Here is a 20,389-nt window from a genome sequence, read left to right on the forward strand (position 1 = left end):
GAATCCCCATAGAGCCACAGTGAGGTCAGTTGGTCACAACTGCAGAACAGATATTTTGCACGCTGCTCATCAAGGCATTAAAATGTTGATTGATGCCTGTTCTTCTTACCAAAACAGGACCTTTAGCTCCTGTTTTTGGTAGGGTTCATTGTATGGATCTTATGTCATTACTTTTTGGACATTGAGTCCAATCCCTTATCACCTTGTAGTAATTGGTTTCCCAGTGGTCTACAGAGGTTTCTGCAGAAGTCATCTCTTTAAAGTTGTTACAGTGAAAATTATTTTCTCTTTGTTTCTTTTCCTTATTCTCCAGCATGGCTATCCAAGTGGACAAGTTCAGCTTTGAGAGTTTCCCAGAGTCTCCTACCGACGGGTCCCAGTTTGCGAACGCCAAGCAGCTGGAAGAGGAAAGGCAGCAGGCTAAAGGTCTGGAGATTAACAGCAAGCTGGATATTTGCTGGAAAATTATATCCTTTCATGAATACTCACTTTAAAAATGTATAAATAGGTGCGCTGTGACACATTTTATTTTATAATTCAACTCACTGTATAGCAGTGGTACTGAAAAGTAATTAGAACTATGAAGCTTATCATAATTATAGACTGTTTAAGGTTAATTGTGCTGTATATTATTTAGATGATGTTTGGGTTTTACTGTAATGGCTTTTTCCGAGTCACTGAGCCTGCTCAAGCCCTGTGTATTTTTCACAACTTTTAGGGAACTGAAGAACTATAGTGAGGATTGATGAGTAGCAGTTTTACAGGGTCAATTTTTTCTCTTCTTCCCTATGTTATATGAGTGAACTGGACCCAGAAAATATATGTTAAATGATTTATAGAGCTTTCATAAATTTAATTCTATTTGAACAAATCAGAGCAAATTAGAAATATTTACATCCAATTCTTTACAGGTTTAGTAATGTATCTGAATTAGGCAGCCTATTTAAGGCTTAAAAAAGAGTACAGTGATGACTTCAGTCATTAAAATCTTAAACATAACCCCCTGCAAATCATTCCAAGTGCAATAAAATATTGCCTCATTACTATTAATTAAGGAAGTGCAATAAGAAGATCGCATATACATGCACTCAGCAATTAAAATAAACTACCTGTTTTGATAAAAATTCTTGTGCGAGGTTACGTAAAGCACCTTTTCCATGATTGTCAATAAGGAGAACTTGTGCGCACCCCACCAAGCTGGATGTTGTTTACACGGCGTCTTTCAGGAGGTTTGTTTTTTTTTTCCACTTAAACCGTACTCAAATTTGTGTGATTGTAAGCGGTATGAAATGAGAGAAGAGTGCAAGAAAATCATGATGTATCTTTTGAGACGCTTTTTTGGGCTTTTAATTGTACTTTTATCTAGTGATCTGAAATGATGCTTCATTACTAAGTATTAAAACAACATGAAGCTATACATGGTTAGTCAAAGGCAAGACGTGAAATATAAATGAAGTTCCTCGTGCCTGGTTCCAGCCATGTTCCCTAGGCAGCATTTCGAAAAGAATTTCACTTAGGCAAAAATGTCAATATTTAACCAGAACTCACTTAGCAAATTTCTCTTTTATAGAAAGATATAAATATTCTTTGATGGCAGAGCTGAATTCTGATGCTGGAATTGAATACATAGCTGTAATAATTTTATCAGTATGTAAAAATACATCCTCATTCAGTTTTGTTGCTGAGCAACACTGTTAACATCCGTTTTGTATTCTGTATTTAAACCAAATTTTGCTACCAAAATGATCATGGCTGCTTTGTAAGTCAGTGTCTAAGAAAACTGATAGCAATTCATGAATTTTATCTGCTAAATTCAATGCAAGAATTAGTTTCTAAGTTTCTAAGATTTTTTAATGAATGTTTTCTTTGTAACTAGAACTAAAACTAAACTGTAATATAAAGCAACGAAGTGTGTGTGGGTGTGGGTGTGAAAATTATTGAAGAAACTTGTAAATTGTTTTCTAGATTTTATCCCAAATGAAGATAGTCTTTTGCTTCCTTTCATTCCTTATAATTTAGATTTCAGCATTAAAAAAAAAAAAACAAACTATTCTCGATTCCACAACTTTTATTTTCACAAAACTTTGAGAAAGTCTTCATTTCTGAGCCATCCATCCTTCTGCCAAAGGAATTTGAAGTTAGCAAGCAGGGTTTATTTCAGAAAGAATAGTGGACAGCTTAAATGTGTAAACTTTTTTTTTTTTTTCCTAAAGAAGCATTATAAATGCAGCCAAGAGATAAAAACTATTTATTTGCAAAAATACTACGTTATGTTTCTGCATATATTCCTTACCAGAGAAGGCATTTTTGCAAAACTTTTGCTGTCGTCAAACTGCTTTGAGCTCTGCAGCTAACCTTTCTATGTCAATATACCTCTGTACGTGAGAGGAGTGTAGATTTTGGAGCACAGTTCGAACAGTTTTTTTTACAAGCAATCATATTTTATTTATAAGGGAAGGGATATATTATTTAGTTTTTTAGAAATAAACAGAAACTCAAGTATGTTTCTATCAATGCAATAAAATGGAAAAATGAGTTGTCACGGTGGGGATTTATGAGAGATTCAGTGTTCATAAGTAAGCAAAGAAAAGTTGATGAACATGTTTTCAGTGTCGGGAGGCCAAAGCCTATTTTTACTCTTAAAATATAATTGGGTATATGGTAGGAACAGTAAAGAAAAAGAAGAATTCAGTTTTCCAAACCTTTTAAGCAAGCCTTTTGTGTTGAGATGAATTACACTATCTTATTTATACTTTATGAAATCATCATGCAAAAAAGGTTTCAAATTTTAACTGGATGGATGACATTGACTGCCATAAAAGTCAGTTATTTAGGACTCCTTGGAGGACCAAATATAGTCCATAAATGATAACTTGGTAAATATCAGGTTACTCCTTCCAGTATGGTTAGTACATTTTCCATGGTTTTATCCACTGAAATAATCAGGGCTTCAAATGATGAGGTTTTCAATGTTTCATTTGCAAAAATGTAGTGAAGTGTGGGAGTTTCTTTTATACCTTTGAGGGATGGGATGCTGGAGCTAGGTGACACAGTCTGCTGTTCCATTCAGTCTTTGGACATGTCTGACAAAATGGAAATTATTAGGAAAATAGACCATCTTCTGAGAAAACTTACTGCCATGCCTTTTCAATTAAAAAGAAACCGTGGAGTAATTTAATTTAGAGTATCATTGAGATTATATGTGCATTGAGATAATTTAAATTAAGAACACACTGTCTTGTTTTTTAGCATCTGGTAAGTGGCATCTGGTAGCAGCTTAAAAACCAGGGTTTGTTGTCTTAACACAGTCTTCGAACAGATGGAGCCCATGTACTATTAAGGTGGCTAATATTTCAACTTATGCTTCTCTTTATATTTTCTAAATATTTTAAAACAAAATTCATATTTTTCTCCAGGAACTTCTATGCATTCTGACTTGTGGATCAAGGCATCTGTGCTAAGCATCTTTTAAAATTTCTAGACTGCTGTTTACTGCAGAGTTTTCTAAGATTTGCATCTTTATAATGATACCTGAGCTTTGACTTCTCCAGCTCTTCTTGAAGGTGCGTACTGAAAACATGGGAGGCGACTGTAGCAAGTTTCAGCCAAATAAATGCCAGCCAGGTACTAAGGAAAATCCTTTTCACCATGAGGATAGTCAAACAGGAGAACAGGTTGCCCGGGAGTGCTGCAAAATTTATATCTTTGACGATATTTAAAACTTGTGGACATGGCTCCAAGCGCCCTGTTGTAAGTTTGACATTTTCCCTGCTTTGAGCAGCAGGTTGGGTATTGACCTGCAGAGTGGCCTTCCAATATAAATTATTCTGTATTTTATGCAATCTCACAGTGAGATGGGTTAGAGAGCAAGTTTTTTTTTTCCCGCTCTCCTACTCTCTCCAGGTTTGATTTCACTTGGAGAAATTTTCTAATCTGCTTCCCAGATCAAATAAGAATTGCTATTTCAGTGAAATGAGACTGTAATGTCTGGGAGAACATTTTAAGCTCGGCCCAAATAGCCTTTAAAGATGAACGTTCCACTGCTGATTTAAATATCATGTTCCATATTAATTTTTCTAACTTTTTTTTTCTTACTTCAGCATTAATTTTAGCGATGTGTTTGAGCCTGTCGTACTTGCAGTGTTTCTTACATTCCAGAAATTGTATTCGGCATCGCTTCCTCTAGTTTAGGCTTTTTATATTTAAAGCCAAATGTCAGCTTTTCTTCAAGCTGTATTTTCTTTCATTCATGTCAGTAATACTGCTATATTCTTGGTGTGTGCAATACAAAGCTGGATTATTTCAGGTGAGGCTTCTCATGGAATCAAAGATTTACCTTCTGGATGTCAAATGTGATACATACTCCAAGAGCTGTCTTCTTTCAAAAGTGTCCCATGTTGGTACCAATCGATATTTTACATATGGTTCAACGTAACTATATGTGTTAGTCAATTATTCCCAGCCTCCATTTCAAAAATCAAATTCCCTGATTTCTTCCTGATGCTTGGAGCTTTTCTTCATTGATTTTCATCTAATTTATCTGAGTCAGTTGCACTAGTTTATTAAGTTTCTGAGTTACAGATGCCCAGATTTTATGGATTTTGTTTCGTCATCTAAAGGACAAATCAAAATATTAAAAAAATTAGGTATTTTATAGCACCTTGGCTTATGCTATTTGATATGCTGCCTGGGCCTGAGAGCAAAGCATTGATAATTATTATTGAAATTTGCTTTTGTGGTCATTTGTCTGATCAGCTTTTGATGATTATTATCATGATTGTAATTATGAACCCCAGTTATGAAAATAATGCATATTGTGATACTTTTGTACATCAGAAAACGTTTCCTTAGATATATTGCAGTTGGAGTGAGCTTTACATCTCCATGCAGCAATCAACATTTGTTTGCAATAGTAACACTTCTGTAAGAACCTTAATAACTCAGTGCAATTAGTTTTAATAATGAAGAACCACAAAAATAATCAAGCCGAAAACTTAAAATATGACAAGGCTATTGGCATAAGTAAAGTGTGGTTGTTAATCATTTAAATTTGTTTTTCATTTGTGTAAATTTTATTTATGAACATTTCCTAATTTGTTTATGTCAGTGTGGTTCCTTCCACGTGTAATTTATTTGCAGAGCAACGGAGAAATATGTTCCTGAAAATGAATTTTAGAAGGATGCAAGAGGTGGAGTGTTGCTCAGCAGGGAGAAAAAAAAAACAGCAATTTTAAGATAAAAACCTTTTTGAAAAAAAAAATCAACTGTTTCATTCCAGGCTGATGCATCCGATGCATATGGATGTGTAATAATAAAGATCATGTGAGAGGAGCTGAGCCCCAGGTCCCTAAAGACGTTTTAGCATCTGACAGAAATGGAATGTCATTTTTTTAAATCACATTGAAAGTACAGGAAAATGGAGGTTTATTTAAGTGAATGTATTTTGCAAGGTCCAACTTCATGCTGGCAGTTTGTGCTTCTGTCTACCTGTGCAGTTTTTTCCAATGAATTTGAAATTCTAGATCTTGCAGTTTTGTTATGTGTCAGGATTGATCCCCTTTGAGCTAAGAACTCAAAGGAAGGGTGCATTGGCGTTCACTGCTTCATGAATTTTACTTTAAGTGACCTCCAAAGGCTTCTTTTAGAAAACAGGCAAGCTGAGCTGGGCTTTTTCTCTTCTTTACTCTGTGATTTTGCTGCTGCATACACTGGTTGCTTAAATACTCCAAGGCAATGCGTTTGCTGCGCTGTTCAGTCCATAGTGCCACGATCTGAGCAATTTTGTGTAACTATCTGATGGACACCCAGGAGACACAGATCAGTGATATTTAATTGAATGCTGTTTGTATCCATTTGGCTTGGTTAGCACATGCTAACCATACAGAGTCCCTTTGTCAACTGAAGAGATTTTGTCTCTGAGTCTACTTTGTATTAGAGCTTAAGTGGAAGTAGATTCGCAGGGTAGAGATTTCTTCGGGTCATCTCGTCCAACCTCCTGCTTAGAGCAGGCCCGGGTAGGCTGTGAAGGGCCTTGTCCACTCAAGCATCCCCGAGGATGGAGATGCCAGAGTCTCTCTGGGAAGCCTTTGCTAGTGTTTCACCACACTCAATAGGAAGATTTTTTTCATTGTATCTAACCGAAATTTCAGGCGTTCCCATCTTGTGTCCATTGCCCCTCTTCCTAACACTGCTCTTCCAAGCAATGTCTGTTTCCATCTTCTCTGGACCCTCCCACGAAGACCGACAGCAATAAGATTTCTCCTGAGCTTTTTGTTCTTAAGGCTTAACAAACTCTCTTCTCTCAACCTTATGGTCATTTTATAATGGTATCTGAGACATTAAGGTTTCCATGGAGTTTTAGGCTGTAAAAATTTGTAATATTCTAGGCACCGCTGTGAGCAAGTTGCAAGTAAATTGCAATTAAGTTAGTTTAACATTGCAGTTAATGGCAGCCACTCCGTTTTAAAACTTCTTTAAAATATTGCCTTTTTATTAGGTTTGTCTCACTTATATTCCTTACATTAAACATGTGGTAACACAAAAATGTATCTGCTATCTCTATAAAGTAATCCAAATTATGTATCCTCTATCCTAGAACTCGATTTGTGGATTTTTTTTTCTGTTAGGTTGGTGTCCCAGGTCTTATTTTCAGAAGTGATATTCTGCTGCATTTGATTTTCCAAATAGTTTGGAAAAGGAGCATTTATGAGTCTGTGTCTTCCTCCCAGCCTACCTGAGATAGGCTTGCTGAATTTAGTGGGAATTACTCCAGAGATGTTTGTTGCTAGCAATATGTGAATTCCCATGAAGAGATGTCATCTGCAAACTTTGTAAGTTTGTCTACCACGAGGAAAAAAAACTCTGGCATCCGGCGGTCATTCCATCCATTTTTTTCATGTTTTTGAGAGTCACATCTTGCACAGCAGGAGACAGGTAATGCTAACTAAAGGAACAGGAAATCCATGATCTGTTTTTGACAGATCATTCCCATTGGAAACTTCAACTCAGTAACCTTGAAATTCTACACCCAAAATTTATAGTGACTTTCCAGTAAAGAGAGCAGTGCCTGACGTTGGACAGGTCTGACATGCTCTAGAGAGAGACCCATGCTCTGTGAGAGCCGAAGGCTTTTATGGTGTTAGAGGCTATAAATATTTATTTATATAAATATGCTGGATGTTTCTTTGAATTACACCATCAAGTGCAGTCTCTCTAACACTCACTGCTAACCAAGTGTTCTTAATCCTGGCCCTAAGGTTTAACTGGATCAGGAGCCCAGTTTAAGGCTGCTTTTTGTAACATCCAAGATCATAACTGAAAATTTTCATAATTTTCCATGAGTGCTGTTGAAGTACATAGGCAGTTATTCTCCCTGTTCCTGTAGTACCTTTGGGTTTATAAGGTAGCCATGACCTTAATTTTGTTTAAAAAAAGTGCCATTTTGATGGATATATCCCACAGGAAATTTTATGAGTCTCTAAGATGCAGTTTTGATTTTCATTAATGTGTGCGTTACGACGTGCTCTTTTCCTCTCCAGATCAAAGTTTTCCTTAATTCTAATTTACCCTTCTCTGAAGCGGGAAGGAGAAGCCAGTGTGGAAGGCGTTCTCAATCAGCTGGTCCTAGAGCATCTACAACTGGCTCCTCTCCAGTGGGGTGAGTAACATGAGAATCTATCAATGACCTTTATTTTATTGCATTAATTGTTAATTTTTGGCAGTATTTCTTTCTGAATCGTATTCTTTGTAACACCACACCATCAAACCTCTGCAGTGTGCGTTGTATGAGAATGCTACGTTTTTCATTTTCAGATAATTTTCAGTCAATCACACAAAAGGATTTGCAAGTATTTTTTTTTTCCCTTCTGGCTATTTTTGCTGAAGACAAATGTAAAATAGAGTCTAGTGTATTTTAAGTGTCAGTGTTGAGTAACTGTGAGACCTGAGTACACACTTCTCCCTGTAATTTGTGGTCCTGGTGGTTTTGTCTGAGAGGTGGTTGCTGCTTAAACTTTACCTAATAGTGTGTATTACAAAGTAATAACTTAAAAATATTTTTGTATGGAGTTATAGTAAAGTTTGTGGTATATTTATTATCATAATCTAGGCATTTCCATTACTCTAGCTTTTCAAGCACAGAAAAGGTTATTACTTTGGGTAGTGGAGAAGAACAGCATCCCTTAATTGTGCATTCAGAATGATGTTCAAATTATGAAGTATTGAATTAATTTAATTCTTAAGAGTCATGAAAATATGACTTCTGTCTGAGGTTCTTAACAAGGTTTACATAGAGGTTTTGAAACGTGATTTTTTTTCCCCAACACTTCTACTGCAGTGACAGTTTACTGAGAAAATCTCTAGTTCATCAGAAAATTGTTTTTAAAGTTTTTTGTTTTTAAAGTTTATCTGGATACTCCTTGTTTTAGTGAATTGTGTAACCTAGAGAGGGCTGTTTTTAAGGATCACTGCTTCATCACTGATGGCTGTGTTGACTGTTCGAGCTAAGGAGGCCTCAAAGGCTAAGCCCGCTCTCCAGTGTTTAAGCACTTTTTAAAACATTTTCTCTTTCAATGCTCTTTTATACAGACCATCCTTGACTGGTACATTAAAATTTGTAAGGTGAGAACATGAAAATAGATAACGCTTTTAAGGATTGTGCTATATACGTCAGACTCTAAAGGCAGACATTTCTCTCTCAAATTGTGCTTTTCTGGCCTCTGTTCTTAACTGATGCTAGACTCACAGGGATTTGGTAGCCTTGTGTTGTTTGCTGCAACATATATACAGTAAATCCTTATATTGATTACTTAGGGATGGGGACATTGTCAAGAAAGTAGGAGATGAGATTAAGAAAAAAGTGATTTTTGCGGGGGGGAAAGGTTTTGCAGCAGAAAGTACTGGCTTACCAGAAGTCTGCCTCATTTTCCTGTCTAATACTTTTTAAATCTGAAATCACTGTTGAACGTAGTGTCTATTTTGCAGAACACAAAAATTATGTCTAGGTTAGAAGTGTAACTCGCAGAGGAGATTATTGAAAAAGTCATTTTGATTAAAAGTCCCATTCTTCTGGACAGCAGAAAGGAAAATGAAAATAAAAAGCAGTGGAGAGGTTTGATTTTATTTTTTTTTATTTTATTAAGTACAACTTCAGATATTTGGTAGTTAAATCTCTGTTTAATTGATTTTACTAGACTGTAGCTGGGTAACTCTGACTGCAGTTGCAATGTGATGGGTATTTTAGCCAGAAGGTATTTCCCATTCAGCTCATTTAGGCACAGTAAAGGACTTGGAGTTTGAGACATAATGTGAAATGTGAATTCACTGTCCCTGTGATATTCTTTTCCTGGAATTTGGAAATAATGGAAACAATATTTCCATTTTTGTGTGGTTTATTAGAGATCTCAGCAACCCTGTAGGATTCAGCCCTGACATTGATGGTGTTCTACCCTGAGGTCCAGCAGGAAGAGAAAATTAGGAAAGCAAATCTGAAAGTTCTGTAAACATTACGGTTTCCCTGAGAAAAAAAAAAAAACACTATAATCTTAGCATATATAATGATTAAGGCATTTTTTCCTACCTCTCCCCCCTTTTTTGGTGTTACTGATTAAAAAAATAGCTTAAAAGTAATATGCTACTGTCAGCAAGTTGAGGTGCTACTTTCTCTTAGTCATAACGCTTCTTGTAATCACAACCTTGCTCAGCTTTGAGTTTTCTTTTTTAGGTAGGTAAGAATTGCTTGTATTTTAATTTTTATTAAGTGCTAGCCATCATTTTAATGCAATCTTGGCATATTTTGGCTGAGAAATGTTGCCTTAGTCTAATGCAGTAAAACTGATTCTATGATTATTCAAGATTTTTGCCATATTGATGGTTACATTCAAAGGTTTTTTGCATTATATATGCTTACAGCGAAACATGAATGAATATTTAATAGGATTTTGATTAAAAAAAGTCTGGCTGTTGTACAATCTGGAATGCAAAATTCCTTTTGAATTTGACTTATTTCATTCATACTAGTGCAATATTATACTTCTAAAGTAATAAAAACACGTTGAAGTAATTTTTCATGTAAATTTGACAATCCTGTCTTTCCATTAAATACAAGGGAAGACTTTTAAAAATTAGTGGCACTAAAATGTTGGTCTGGGGGCTAGAAGTCAGCTTTAAAAATTGCTGTATGCAGGGAAAAAATGGCTTTTGGTGGGCAGTGTTTTTTTGTGTGTGTAATTTCGTATAGCGTAGATGACTGGGCAGGAAAAAATATTTAAAACATAAAAGATCATAGAAAAAGGAAAATATGTCGAAGGGCAGAATGAGAGTTCTTAATATGTTGTTAAAATTGATTTTAAGATTTAAGACACCTCTTTAAAATGGAGTTGTCTATTAGGGAGGTTATTAAATCATGTGTAATTGCAAAACATAATCCTGCTCAACACCAGCAAGTTCAACATACTCTAAAATTTATGACATATTTTCTTTTTACTGCTGGGCAACAAACCAAATGTAGGAATGGATGTGGTTTTAAGGTGACCGTGTTAACATCATCAAATCACAGAAACAGCCTGCAGAGTTTAATGGAGGGAACCAAGACTCTTTGAAGACATGTGTTAATGCAAGCCATGGGCTTGATTTGGAAATGGTCAGGTGGCAGCATTTGGAGTTGCTTGCACTGCAATATTTTTTCAATCTTTATTTGATTTATGTTGCTAAATTTTGCAAGCAAGCAGAATTTTGAGACCAAACACTTCTCAGGCCCATATTGCGTTTTGTAGCAAAATTATCTTAGGTACAACCAGTGTGAGTAAAATGTTGCTGATTGAACTCGAAATGTGTAGAATTGGGAATAGACTGTGGATTGGACTTGGAATAGGCTGGAACTGGGTTATTTCCACATTCAAATCTGAGAACTGCCTCTTAGGTGAGAGTTTCCCAACATTTTACATGCTGTAGGTAGGAAGTCTTTTTAAATTTATTCTCCTTCATAAAACAGAAGAAACCTAACTTCCCTCATTGGTTACATCCTCCAGGGAAGGTTGGATACTTTGCTTTCCCTGATGGCCCTCATATGTAGAAGAGTGAGGTCATATTAAATAAATTTGATTTAGTAATTTGGAATTTTGGACAAATCCAGAAGTTCTTTTTTTTCCTTTTATTTCCATCATTCTTCATTCATTTCCATTATTCTTCACTTCTTCCTCTATAACATACGAATTTCAACACAATTCATAACATTTAAATTAGCCTGGATTACCTTTCCAAATGCAGAAAGTTTCATTTTCCACTATATGATTAAGCAGAAATCTAACAATTCTGTTACCGAACGCTCTCCAGATAATAATTAAGGAGAGTGGTGCCAAACAGGCAACATCTTAATTATTTACTTCTAGGTAGCAAATGCTGCACATTTTCTTGTGACTTTTCACCATAAATTGGCAGCCTGTTTGCATCATGCAGGCATATACTGTATTTAGGGAAAACTTAGAACTGAAGGATGATTCAAAATTGTGCCTCATAAGTGGATGGCATCAGGAGAGGAGGTAGATTTACATGTAATTTGAAGTGTTTTATGAGTATACAGTCACTTTTACGACAGCTTGCTTGAAAGTTCTGTCTGCGTAGGTAGTCTGACAAAACATCTCACAGAAGTATGACTTTTAAAATAAATCATCTTGTTACTATACCGTTTGTTTCAAAAAGCACCGTCAGGAACCCTTCTTAATGCACAGAGCTTATTTATTTTGTGGATCTTAAAATTAATTACTGCACCTACTCATCCATTTTATTTTGCATTTTCCATTCTGACCTCAGACCATGAGTAAATCTTCCTTTCCGTTGTTCTTGGAATTCACTTTTAGGGACTACGGTGGTGTCAAATCAAGAGTGTCCTGAATATAGATGAAAATAGCATAAAATGGCTGTCCAGGAGTAGCTGAGGAAAAGACACACCTCTAAGGCTGCAGAGGTACCATGTGGATGCCATCAGGACACAGGGACAGTTGATTGTCCCCATGGGGGTAGTTGAGAAGAGCCAGTTCTCTGCAGACGTGGTTGTTACCTTTCCTTGAAGGGTTTCACACGCAATGTTAAAAAATAGGTTTCTGCCCTTCAAGCACAATCACGAATGCCTTTCTGTTCATGAATCAAAGTAAAATATTCTTTAATAATGTATAGTTTTGAATAACACTAGACTGGCTATTATGATCAGTGCCAGGATGAAAGCAAGAGTGTTGGCCAGAAAAAAAATGCAGAGCAAGTTGTCCGTGATGTAGAGTGGCAGTCTGGTCCATACAGAGACTGAAACCGAGAAGGAGTCGTGTGGGAGATGAATTCTACTAGGTAACCAACCTTTCCCACCCATTTAGAAAAATCTTCAGCTCTTTTTGTTTTTATTTTTAAGCGCAAGAGAAGTGAGAAGGCTTTCATAGCCAAACAGCTTGTGTGCAGGCTGTTGGGGGATATTTTGGCAATGTCAAGCCAGCAAGATGCTTTAGTTTTAGGGAAGTGCTAAGGGACTAGGGTAGTACATTGAAAAAGGGACTGACTTGATGAAACTAGGGCATCTGGCACATTAGTAATGTTCTCACATGTCAAAACATGCTCTTGTGTGCTTTGAATCAGCTGTTGTTTCTAATTCCTGCCGAAGTCTTGGTGATTCTAAACTGAACGGAAAAACTAGTAGAGAAAGGTTGCAGACGTAAGGGGACCAGTAGCGGTTTTGAAGATAAAATACTAAGAACAAAGAGAGCACCCTGAAGTGAAAACAGATGAACAAAAACTGACCCGGAAAGACAGATGGCTCGAGACAGTGAGGTCGGTGCAATGCCCATGGGTGCTTCCATCGCAGATGTCCAAAGCAGCTGGAGCTGAAGCTTCAGGGCCAGTATTTGTAGCAAATTGGTGAGAAAAGGCTGGAGGGAAAGTAGTCTTATAAATATTATTGGAGGGTTTTTTTGTGTATTGCTCTTGGACCATTCTTTTACAGTTTGACCAGTGTGATTCATTAGTGACCTTTGCTGTAAAAAAAATAAAATAAAAAAATAACAAAAAGGGGAAGAGGAGGAGTAAACTGATGAAATCTGTTGATGGCTCAAAGATGAGCACCATCATCTCTCCAGAAAAGCATCAGGATACCTACCACACAGGAATCAATAGATAGTCTTGAAAACAGAAGTGTTGGAAGTAAAATGGATGAAATGTAGTTCAGAACAGAAGAATATCAGTTCTGAAGCTAGACGTTCCCTTGAATGTATAGACATTCCCTTGAATGAATATAGACATTCCCTTGAAATGATAGGTTAGGAGAAGGCACTGGGTTGCTCTGAGCTATTCTCGTGATTTGGCAATGTAAAAATATGTTTGTGATGCTTAGGCAGGTCTGTGCTGAAACATCAAAATTCCTATGGAAGAGATGAATTAGTACCTGAAGAGGGAAAAGTAAAGTTTGGAGCTGATCATGGAGTGGAGATTCTTGTGCTTACATTATAGATATCCTGCATAGAGTAGAATTAGCTCAAGTCCTGAAAAAGAAATAGCTCAAATCTTGATAGCAGGCCAGGAAGATGAGGTCTGTGTTCCCTCCTTTGACTTCAATACACTGTCTGGCTTGCTTTGAACTGCGTTTTTTTCTGAGAGTGATTTCTTTAATTCAGCAAAATTAAGGCATAGAGAAAAGAGATGATTGATCTCCATGGATGTGTCAGAGGCCCGGGTCTCCCAGGAGGGGGAAAAAGTGCTGAAGTAGGGCAGCTTTTGGCGTAAAAGCATGCTCAATAGAAAATGTCCATTAATGTTTAGTTTAGTTTAGTTTGCTAGTTAGATTTTAGTTAGATTTTAGATTTTAGTTAGATTTTAGCACAATCTTATATCAGGAATGTTGGTGAGGCAGAATCTACCATATAATGGTATTGGTATATTATTGGTAGCAGGAAAAGACATCATTCATGCTTAATTCACTCACATATTGTTCTGATTAGTAAGTGACTTATTTGGTTTCAAACATTTGTTTTACAAAATCTAATTTTATTTTTAAAGGAAAAAAAAGAGAATTTGCTAAGTCCACACTTTGGGTACTAATTTCTAGGATTATTGTTTACCACATTACATTTAAACCATAAGAGGTAACTGAGGAACATTATAGGGATGATAAATTGTTGCAAAGTTGAGCAAGATGTTTAATTTTCTAGGTATCGTTAGAAATAAACTTCATAATAGATGAACTGAATGTTCAAATTAAAAGCTTAAAAGCTATTGAAAAAACTCATAGAGAGGCATTATGCTTTGGAAATAGGTCCAAAGACGTGTAAGGAAGAAGACTGAAAAGGCAAGACTGAAATTTGACATGTGAAGCAACTGGTGCAAAATATCACCGAATCTGTAGAGAGATAGATTTCTATAATTCTGCCGGACTCAGAAAATACCATTTGCATAAAATACTAGAAGAGTGCAATTCAGCCTGCGTGAAATTAGAAAAGAAAAAGGAAAGAATAATCAGAAGATATATGTATTAACAAGAGAGGCCAGAAAGATGATTGGATCAGGCAGGATTTTAATTGCCCAGCAATTAAGTGAACCACACAGTGAAGGGTGTAGGGAATGAGTTGTTTGCCTGGATTATAACCTCAGCTGAAGATGTAGTTTGTTGCTTTAAATGGAGAGGTATCATTTTATTGGGTATTTTGCCAAGAGCAAACTTTTCCAGTGCATGCACATATATGCCTGTGTATGTGTGTCTTCCCACCCCCTGGAAGGGTTCTAGCTTGTAGGTTAAGATTTTAAAGCATTATTCTGAAGTATTCCTGTATTTCATCAAGGAAGCAGAAGGGTGTTAATGACTATGGAGAACACAAATCCACCTCAGTAAGCCTTGTAGTACCAAAATTAATAGCTTTCAACTGTCAAAGCCTCAACAGTTGTGTGCACAGACCAGAACAGAGATTTGGATGAGAAAACGTAAGCTATGACTGCAGTCCCTGCTCTTTCTCTCCCATATTTTTGCTCTGTCTCTCTCAGACCCTAGAAATCGGCAGCTAATTTCCTATTGGCTAGCATAGAGATTATTTTTATCATCTTTTTCTCTGTTTTTTGATTTTTCTTTGCTTGTTCTTTCACTATTTTGTTTTTCTTTGTATAGAGCAAACTCCATATATGTGTGTGTATATATATATTCTTTTATTTTTTTTGAGAAGAAAGATTGCACAGTTTTAGGCCAGAAAGGTATTAAAAGCAGGTAAACATTTTGATTTGATTTTCAAATGGAGCTTGTCAAACAGAAGATCTTTCCTGAGCTGCGGTTCTGTGTCTTCATCTTTATCATATACTTTTCAGTATCTCTTCCCTTATCAAGCAGGCTATCAGGTTCACTTTAGTATTGTTTCTGGTTAACTAGAAATGCATTAGAAAAAGTTATGGAAAGAGAAGGGCTATTTTTTTAGTATCTTAATATATAAAAAGGAGCTGAGCAAATGTATTTCATAGCTCGCGACTTTGGACAAAAGAGATTTAATCAAAAGATGCCCTAACTGTTTCCTATTACTTGGTATTTTGCCTAGAATGACATAAGGATGTGGCCCAGGAAGACCAGAAGCATACAGAACTGTTATAGAATTTTTATATCAAGGCCAGAAGCAAGAGGTGAAATGAGGAAGATTTCTCAATTAAAATTTTTATCAGTCTATGGAAAGGGTAAAAAGTCTGTGCAGCATGTGGATTTAGACAGAGAAATATAATCATTTGCCTTGTGCAAGAACTTGCAATAAAAAAAAAAGGCAGCAGCAATCAGCAATAATTAAAAGAAGCACTAAGGGATATTACACTTGATAAACAGTCAGCTCTCAGCACCTCAGTTAGTAGCGAGGATGGGATGTTCAGGATAAAGAAAAAGCCCATGTATGAAGCCTTGGGGAACCTAATGCAGCAACCTCAGAGTAAACCATTCATTGAGTCATTTTGCCTAGAGAAGACTGAGAGGATCTGATCAACATGCATGAGCACCTGAGGGGAGACTGTAGGGAGGATGGAGCCAAACTCTTCTGGGTGGTGGCCAGTGACAGGACAAGGGGTAATGGGTGCTAGTTGAAACCCAGGCAGTTCCACCTCCATGTGAGGAAGAACTTCTTTCCCGTGAGGGTGACAGAGCCCTGGAACAGGCTGCCCAGAGAGGTTGCGGAGTCTCTTTCTTTGGAGATCTTCAAAACTGACCTAGATGCCACCCTGTGCCCCGTGCTCTGGGTGTCCCTGCTTGAGCAGGTGTGTTGGACTAGATGATCTCTAGAGGTCCTTTCCAACCTCAACCATTCTGTGATTCTGTGAGTCCACTGGAGCTTAGTGGCTTCTGCTGGGAAGTCTTTGAACAATGTTGAGTTTGTGAAGCCTGATACTGCTTGATGGGAAGGCTCAAAGTTAGTTTTATGCTGCTTCCAAGCATCCGTGGGAGCTGCTCAATCCTGACTTGATGAGTCTTTGCTTCCCCACCACCCAGACTGTTGTGTTGAGTGAACCCTGCGCTTGGACCTCTCTGGATCCAGAGCTGTTGGTTGAAACAAGCTGGAGTCCCCCAAAATTGTCCCCCTTGTCTTCCCCCAAAATTTAAGCCTGACCTTGCCAGAATGAGTAAACTAAACTCCCCTAAGAGGGGAGCTGCCTGTGTCTGACCAGGTCTCCATGTGGCATTGCCAAGTGAAGGTGGTTGGGAATTGGGGTTGGGACCCACAACAGAAACCGGTGTTTACTACCACGATGGAAACAGTTTGAGATCCATGAGGTAAATATCCCTGAACTGGCTGCGCACAAGGTTGGGTTAGACCTAATATGTCATTTTTAGCTCTTTCTTCCATGCTATGTGAAATGCACTATGCTTAGCTCTATCAAACCGAACCAAGAATGGGATACTTGTATCCACTTGTTCATCCTCCCAGAGCCTTGGTTGCCAAACTGTGATAGCAAAAGAAAAAAACGAAAAAGAATGTGAGATATAGTAAATGTTTTTCAAGTGGATCAGACCTCAGTTGGTGAACATCTGCTCTTGCTGAAGCTCTTTAGCAGCAATGGTTTCATTGTGGATAGTTACTGGTGTGCCGTGTCCATGTACTGTTTGAAATTAAACTCGAGGCCTGAAATACATGTTTCTGTGTAAGATGCTACTTAATTCAGAAATAGACTGTCGAAGGCGTCCCTCCAATTCTCTTTGGCAAGCCTCCTCCAAACTTGGTGAGCTGTCTCAGAACCACACTGTGGGCAGGGACTTCCAGATTAAATTTATTTGTGACTCATTTCCACCCCTTTTGGTCTTGTGTCAATATTGTTCTCTAGTTTAAGTAGCTTTTCCCTGTCTCTGATGTTTGCCTTTTCCTTCTCTTTCTTTAGCCCATTTACACTTAGCAGTCATAGAACAAACTCTTCTAGTTGCCACGATAATATATATGTTTTTTTCTTTTTTAATTCTTCACTCAGTAGTTATCTCATTAGACCCTGGCTGTGCTTGTTGAAGTCTTTTTTCTCTTAGATATGGGTTACAAGGTTATAAGCAATTTTCAAAAGATGAGCTCTTCAGTACAGTCACTGTAGACACAGATTCTCATCAGTCTCTGCCTTGATAAAGTAAATCTCTGCTTTCATTTTCAAGATCATCTATTGGCATCGCCTGCCATTTAGAAGGGCTGCTATATATTTGGGGTGTTTTAGCTATACCCCTGATTTCAGCATAGTCTCTTCCAACTGTCAGGGTCTTCATCTCATCATAGCTTTAGTAGCATTAACAAGGTAGGTAGATAATGCTCCATACATGACTTTTTTTCCAAGACTTTCAGAGCTTTTCCTCAGTGTTATTGGTGTTTCAGATGAAACAAAATGGAATTACTCTCTCTGTTTAAGGGATCTGGCTACTGAGGCCAACATTGCCTCTCTCTCAAACTTTTATTTGAAACTAGCAATGATGGAGTGACTCCAAGCTATTAAAGCCTCTGCCTCAGTTCAAAGCTGATAAATGCCAGTGTATTTCAAAGTTTATGTTCACCAGTGTGGATTTGGTTGAAGTGCAGCCACACAGAGGAGTGAGCAAGTTGCTTCTATGTCCTCTAGGAGATTAGGATCTTTAATGTATGTGGTGGATAATAATGTAATCACTCTGAGTAAATACAAAATAATTAACCCACCAAAAATTTCAGAAGAACATTTTGCTACAATTGCCTGTAACACCGTAGCCAGAAGAACGCAGAGAAAACCAGCTGTAAATGCAGCAACTGCAGAGCTATCTGCAGAGAATTGGATAGGAATCTGCAGGCTGATTAATAACTAGTCAGATATATAAAAACTTTATTATTTTCTGCCTATTTTCCTAGCTTGCACTGAGAGTGGCACTGTGACGTTTTTCTGCCCATATTGTCCATATGAGCGTGGAACTGAACGTCTGTTTCTCGTAGCATCGCTTCATAGCTTGGAGTGTAATAGATAAGAAACTCAGATGTAGAGGTGAGCTTCAAGTACAGGTTAGTTTTCATTACACAGAAATTGCACCTTTCAACTTGCCCTTAGATACGATCTTGGAGCTTAGAAGCAGCATGTTACTTTTCCATTTCTAGACCTTCTCCTTCAATTACTGCTTTTCCTCAGAACCTCTGTGCAGCATCATCCTTAATCCTTCTCTTTATCTTTCGGATTGCATTGGCATGGACAACTTGGTAATAATCCAGTAACATTACCTAATTTATGTGAAGTGCCACAGATGACATTTACCTCTATTTTTCCTCTGGAGTTTCTGTCCAAAAGGCTGTTTATTTGCCATATGACACGCTATAATAATCAGCAAACCTTCAGTCCAATTAAGCTGGAGAGTCCTATGGCTAATGACTCACTAGGCAATTGCAGCATCTCTAAATTTAAAGATGAGGAGACCAAAGCTGTATTACAGAAATCCTGAGATGTCATTTAGTCCAGCATTTTAGCAACTGAAGTGTTACTCTGTTGAATTTTTGAAGCTATTTGTTCCTTCAGATTAGCTCACAAGTGCAGTTTATTCTTCTAATTGGGAGCTCACTGTATTCTTTGGGATAGCGACTCTTTCTCAGTTGCACAGATTCCATGTGTGAGCCTCGATAGTTCAATTATTTTCATTTTTTTCACAAACATCCAGACCAACGTAATGGTTTCACATGTCGCAACACTGTCATTGGATAGTCTTGTTTATGCACAAACTTGCAGTAATGAAGTATTTCAGCTGTTTTAGGGAAGAAACTTTAGTCAGATATTGTAGCATGAGTTCTGTGCTTTTCCTGACATGCTAAAGTTTAGAGAGGAGGCTCTACAAAAGGCTTTTTGGAGCTCTGGGATAATGCTGAAGAAACAGACGATGTAAGTGCAGGTCTGAACATTTCCAGTGCTAAAGTCAAATCAGCCTCAGCCTTTCTGTAGGGACGAAGCCTGAGTAGACAGTTTCTGGCAATTAAAACTATTTTTATATACAACCACTAGACATTCTTTAGTTTTCATTAGTTTATATTCTCATGGCAGAGTGTATTATAGTTTGTAAACACTGAAATAAATACAAGTAAATATTTGGTTTGGAGAAGAATCTGTCTTGGGTTTAATAATGTCTAAGTGAAAAGCCATTTCGGATCCTTTGTATTCTAAAAGAGGGATTAAAATGAATCAGAGTCCTCTTGCTATTCATTAAGCAGCTTGCATATTCTTCCTTTCATGCCCTTTTAGTGGAGAAGCCTCATTATGAGAAAATGAGGAATAAAACCAGATATATTTTGATTAACAAAATATATTAACTCCCCAGAAATACCCCAAACCCAGCCAAACAAAAACCTGCAAAAGCCATCTAAGATCTATCCCTCATTTCGGGGAGCAAGTGTCTTCTGTCTGTGACGGGTATCTAAAAGAACTTGGTCAGAGAGTATTGGTCTCTGACATTAATTTTTATGGGAGATTCTGGGAATTAGAAAACATGGTCCTGTATGTAAAAACGCATCTTTCATTCTTCTCTCTCCATATCCCTCCTTTTATTCTGTCAACGGAGGCCTTGTACTGACGCCAAATGATGTTTGTGATTTTGAAGAAGTGTGGATTAAAATATTGTAGGCTCTGTTAGATGCCTGAAAGTACTAACGACAGTCGGAAATTTATACTTTAGCCTGCTAATTGTTGGAAAATATGAGCCCTTGATTGGTAGGCAATTAGAAGCGTAACATTCTGTTAAACATATCACACAGCATATGGCATGTTAGTCACAAATCCTCTAATTTAAAATTAAAAAAAAAGTGTGTAGTTCTGTGTATTAGAAATCTTTGAAAGGAAATGAAAATTTGCCATTTATCTAAATGTCAGAGGGGAAAAATTTATCCTTAATTGTTTCGGCAGTCTAAATTTGATTTATGTCTGATGTGATTTC

At 37.2% G+C, this 20,389-nt stretch overlaps 1 protein-coding gene across 1 annotated transcript in view; it reads left to right on the forward strand.

Annotated features, from left to right (window-relative positions):
- The window catches only part of TRAPPC9 (trafficking protein particle complex subunit 9), a 359,903-nt gene that overhangs the window by 158,486 nt on the left and 181,028 nt on the right, over positions 1–20,389 (forward strand). Inside the window, exons 20-21 of the mRNA XM_010225586.2 lie at positions 314–467; positions 7,567–7,657. Of these exons, the coding sequence (XP_010223888.2) occupies positions 314–467; positions 7,567–7,657 (245 nt within the window). The remainder of the gene's footprint in view (positions 1–313; positions 468–7,566; positions 7,658–20,389) is intronic.

Source organism: Tinamus guttatus, unplaced genomic scaffold (assembly GCF_059628265.1).
Source record: "Tinamus guttatus ecotype Peru unplaced genomic scaffold, ASM5962826v1 Tinamus_guttatus_pri_ptg000038l, whole genome shotgun sequence".
NCBI classification, from domain to species: domain Eukaryota; kingdom Metazoa; phylum Chordata; class Aves; order Tinamiformes; family Tinamidae; genus Tinamus; species Tinamus guttatus.